Source organism: Siphateles boraxobius, unplaced genomic scaffold (genome assembly GCF_051911475.1).
Source record: "Siphateles boraxobius isolate OS27281-9 unplaced genomic scaffold, OSU_SipBor_1 320, whole genome shotgun sequence".
NCBI lineage: Eukaryota > Metazoa > Chordata > Actinopteri > Cypriniformes > Leuciscidae > Siphateles > Siphateles boraxobius.
The window spans coordinates 184,371-190,000 of record NW_027508943.1 but is presented as its reverse complement, the minus strand read 5'-3'; the positions used below and the strand labels follow the sequence as shown (position 1 = coordinate 190,000).

Here is a 5,630-nt window from a genome sequence, read left to right as displayed (position 1 = left end):
TAACACTATAATCACATATCATAACACTACAATCACATATCATAACACTATAATCACATATCATAACACTATAATCACATATCATAACACTATAATCACATATCATAATACAATAATCACATATCATAACACTATAATCACATATCATAACACTATAATCACATCATAACACTATAATCACATATCATAACACTATAATCACATATCATAACACTAAAATCACATCATAACACAATAATCACATATCATAACACTACAATCACATACCATAACACTATAATCACATATCATAACACTATAATCACATATCATAACACTATAATCACATATCATAACACTATAATCACATATCATAACACTATAATCACATATCATAACACTATAATCACATATCATAACACTACAATCACATCATAACACTATAATCACATATCATAACACTACAATCACATCATAACACTATAATCACATATCATAACACTATAATCACATATCATAACACTATAATCACATATCATAACACTATAATCACATATCATAACACTATAATCACATATCATAACACTATACTATAATCACATATCATAACACTATAATCACATATCATAACACTACAATCACATATCATAACACTATATCATAACACTATAATCACATATCATAACACTATAATCACATATCATAACACTATAATCACATATCATAACACTATAATCACATATCATAATACAATAATCACATATCATAACACTATAATCACATATCATAACACTATAATCACATATCATAAACACTATAATCACATATCATAACACTACAATCACTATGGCAAGCCGTTTTAACTTTTATTCATTTCCAGGATATGAATTCTTGATATCAACAATTAAATTTTTGATATCAACAATTAAATTTTTGATATCAACAATTACATTTTTGATATCAACAATTTAATTATTGATATCAACAATTTAATTATTGATATCAACAATTTAATTCTTGATATCAACAATTAGATTCTTGATATCAACAATTGAATTCTTGATATCTGTAATTGTATTTTCACTAGTGAAATGTCACCATAGGCTGCCATTCAAAATTAATTGTTGATATCAACAATTGATTTCTTACTAGTAGAAATATAATTTTTCATATCAATAATTACATTGTTACTAGTAAGAATGTGAATTCCTGATATCAATAATTCAATTGTCACTAGTTGAAATGTCTATTCTTGATATCAACAATTTAATTGCTACTAGTAAAAACTTTCATTTTTGATATCTGAAAATGTATTTCTGATATCAATATTATTTCAGATATCTAAAATGGCTTTCTTACTAGTAACAATCACATTCATGATATCAGCAATTAACATAGTCACTAGTGAAAATGGAATTATTGATATCAAAAATGAACATTGTTACTAGTAGCAATTCAATTGTTGATATCAAGAATAGACATTTCAACTAGTGACAATTGAATTCTTGATATCAAAAATAAAGGTTTTTACTAGTAAGAATTGTATTTCTGATATGTGAAATTGGAATTGCAACTAGTAAGAAATCAATTATTGATATCAACAATTGATTTTGAATGGCAGCCTATGGTGACATTTCACTAGTGAAAATACAATTACAGATATCAAGAATTATAGTTTTTACTAGTTGAAATACAATTCTTGATATCTAGAATGAGCATTTTAATTAGTAAAAATGTGATTGTTGATATCAAGAATTAGCATTGTTACTAGTGGAAATGTAATTTCTGATATCAAAAATTGCCATTGTTACTAGTATAAATCTAATTCCTGATATCAATAACTATAATTTTAACTAGTTAAAATTGAATTGTTGATATCAAGAATTCATATCCTAGAAATGAATAAAAGTTAAAACGGCTTGCCATACAATCACATATCATAACACTATAATCACATATCATAACACTATAATCACATATCATAACACTATAATCACATATCATAATACAATAATCACATATCATAACACTATAATCACATATCATAACACTATAATCACATCATAACACTATAATCACATATCATAACACTATAATCACATCATAACACTATAATCACATATCATAACACTATAATCACATCATAACACTATAATCACATATCATAACACTATAATCACATATCATAACACTAAAATCACATCATAACACAATAATCACATATCATAACACTACAATCACATACCATAACACTATAATCACATATCATAACACTATAATCACATATCATAACACTATAATCACATATCATAACACTATAATCACATATCATAACACTATAATCACATATCATAACACTATAATCACATATCATAACACTATAATCACATATCATAACACTATAATCACATATCATAACACTATAATCACATATCATAACACTATAATCACATATCATAACACTACAATCACATATCATAACACTACAATCACATATCACAACACTATAATCACATATCATAACACTATAATCACATATCATAATAATATACTATAATCACATATCATAACACTATAATCACATATCACAACACTATAATCACATATCATAACACTATAATCACATATCATAATAATATACTATAATCACATATCATAACACTATAATCACATATCATAACACTATAATCACATATCATAACACTATAATCACATATCATAACACTATAATCACATATCATAACACTACAATCACATATCACAACACTATAATCACATATCATAACACTATAATCACATATCATAATAATATACTATAATCACATATCATAACACTATAATCACATATCATAACACTATAATCACATATCATAACACTATAATCACATATCATAACACTATAATCACATATCATAACACTACAATCACATATCATAACACTATAATCACATATCATAACACTATAATCACATATCATAACACTATAATCACATATCATAACACTATAATCACATATCATAATACAATAATCACATATCATAACACTATAATCACATATAATAACACTATAATCACATATCATAACACTATAATCACATATCATAACACTATAATCACATATCATAACACTATAATCACATATCATAACACTATAATCACATATCATAACACTATAATCACATATCATAACACTATAATCACATATCATAACACTATAATCACATATCATAACACTACAATCACATATCATAACACTACAATCACATATCATAACACTATAATCACATATCATAACACTATAATCACATATCATAACACTATAATCACATATCATAATAATATACTATAATCACATATCATAACACTATAATCACATATCATAACACTATAATCACATATCATAACACTATAATCACATATCATAACACTACAATCACATATCATAACACTATAATCACATATCATAACACTATAATCACATATCATAACACTATAATCACATATCATAACACTATAATCACATATCATAACACTATAATCACATATCATAACACTATAATCACATATCATAACACTATAATCACATATCATAACACTAAAATCACATCATAACACAATAATCACATATCATAACACTATAATCACATATCATAACACTACAATCACATATCATAACACTATAATCACATATCATAACACTATAATCACATATCATAACACTAAAATCACATCATAACACAATAATCACATATCATAACACTAAAATCACATCATAACACAATAATCACATATCATAACACACTATAAACACCATCAGATAAGACACTTTTATTATATTATCAAATACTATTATCAAGATTGTAAGAATCTCTGTGCGACTGACAGTGTAAAATAATTTATCCATAATGTGTTGCGTTATGCCTGTTTTTCAAAACATTAATTGTGAACAAACACCATGACAAATAAGTCTCAGCATCGCATTAAAATGAATGTCACAAAACAACGCACATGAATGAACGTCACATCAACACACATTCTGATTTTGTCAAATATCTGGCAGAAATATCAATATCAATATAAATATCAAGAAACAAACATGCAGCGATTGGTTTATTGATTGATCAATAATTATTACCTTGTGTGTGAAATCCTGATTATAAGCGACGCGCGCAGCGCTGATCTGATCCATCACTGAATGAGCGCGCGCACGCTCTCACGGGGCGCGCTGCGCGTGTCCGCCGCTGCGCGCACACGCGTGACGCAAAAAACGGAAAACCCACGTCATTCCCAGACCAGTAAACTCATTACACCACTCTTTATAACAAGCCTAAAACAAACACTGAAAACATGCAATGTTTTAAAAGCACAGAAAATCATAATAGTTCTTGTGGCATTCAATAAAAAATATAAAAAGAAAACACAAAGGGCACTAGAAACTATGGGTTTTATTAACATTATAATTATTAACAATATAACTGTGACACAAAACACACTGACTGGCTACACCAAATGTCTTTAAATTAAATAAATAATAATAATTAAAAACACAAACGCACAGATAATGATGACCACCAGATGGCATTACAGAATAAAATAATACTGTGTTAGTACTATAGAAGATATTAAAGTATAAGTTCATTCAAAAGTAACGTTCCCATATTGTTTGATGAATGATACACTGGAATGTTTCCTTAACGCTCACACAACATTTTAAAAATGTTCTACAAACTGGACATTGTGAATGTTGAGAGAAGGTTCAAATATATAATTGCATCCCTTAAAACTCATCTTTGCTCACCAAAATGCAATATTTAAATGTTTTTTTCCTTAATGAAATTTCTTCATGTCTTAAAATATATTGACTGTAACTCGACACCCTTGCCTCTATTAGTATGCGTGGGTCTATGAATATGCAAATGAGCCCCGCCTCCACTCACTCACTCACTCAGAGATCCACTCGTTGACGATCACACGTTGATCTGATTGGTTACAAGGTAGTTTGTGACGTCAGAAACACCAGCGATTTCAAAGCGTGTTTTTGAGACTGTCTTTGGTTCACTGCAGTTTTAAGGAGAAAATACTCAGCAATGCTGTCGACTTATGAATTTACACATGCTTTGTGTTAAAGCGTATTAAAAACACCACATAGACACATAAACAACTTTAAAAGCTGGATTTTCACCACAGGGAGACTTTAAGGGAAACGTTCACAAAACGTTCTTAGGAACATGTTTTTGTTAGCCGGTCTTAAATATCAAGGTATTCTATGAGAATGCAGTAATCATTCAGTATCATGTTTTTATTCACTTTTTTGCATTTGACAGATCATTACATGTTCCCAACTCCGTGCTGAAACAACTCGTGAAACAACTGAAAACAGCTCGATCAAGCGACGAGAATACTTTTTGTGCGCAAAAACCCCCAAAAATAACGACTTTATTTCAACTATTGATTTCCTTCTCTGTGGGCGTCGAGTCAGTTCACTAGTGTAACAGCGCAGCGCTTCTGTGTTGTAGGTCACACGCATCACACACATGACCAGCGTCGGCCAATAGTGAGCCTGCGTGTGACGTAGCTCTACGCTATCACACTACGCTATCACACTACGCTATCTCACTACGCTATCTCACTACGCTATCACACTACGCTAA

At 28.6% G+C, this 5,630-nt stretch overlaps 1 protein-coding gene across 1 annotated transcript in view; it reads right to left on the bottom strand.

The window, feature by feature from the left end:
- The window catches only part of LOC143700968 (ras-related protein Rab-37), a 13,996-nt gene extending 9,822 nt beyond the window's left edge, over window positions 1-4,174 (bottom strand). The window contains exon 1 of the mRNA XM_077194749.1: window positions 4,115-4,174. Within this exon, the coding sequence (XP_077050864.1) occupies window positions 4,115-4,168 (54 nt within the window). The 5' untranslated portion in view covers window positions 4,169-4,174. The remainder of the gene's footprint in view (window positions 1-4,114) is intronic.
- Between the last annotated feature and the right edge of the window lie 1,456 nt (window positions 4,175-5,630).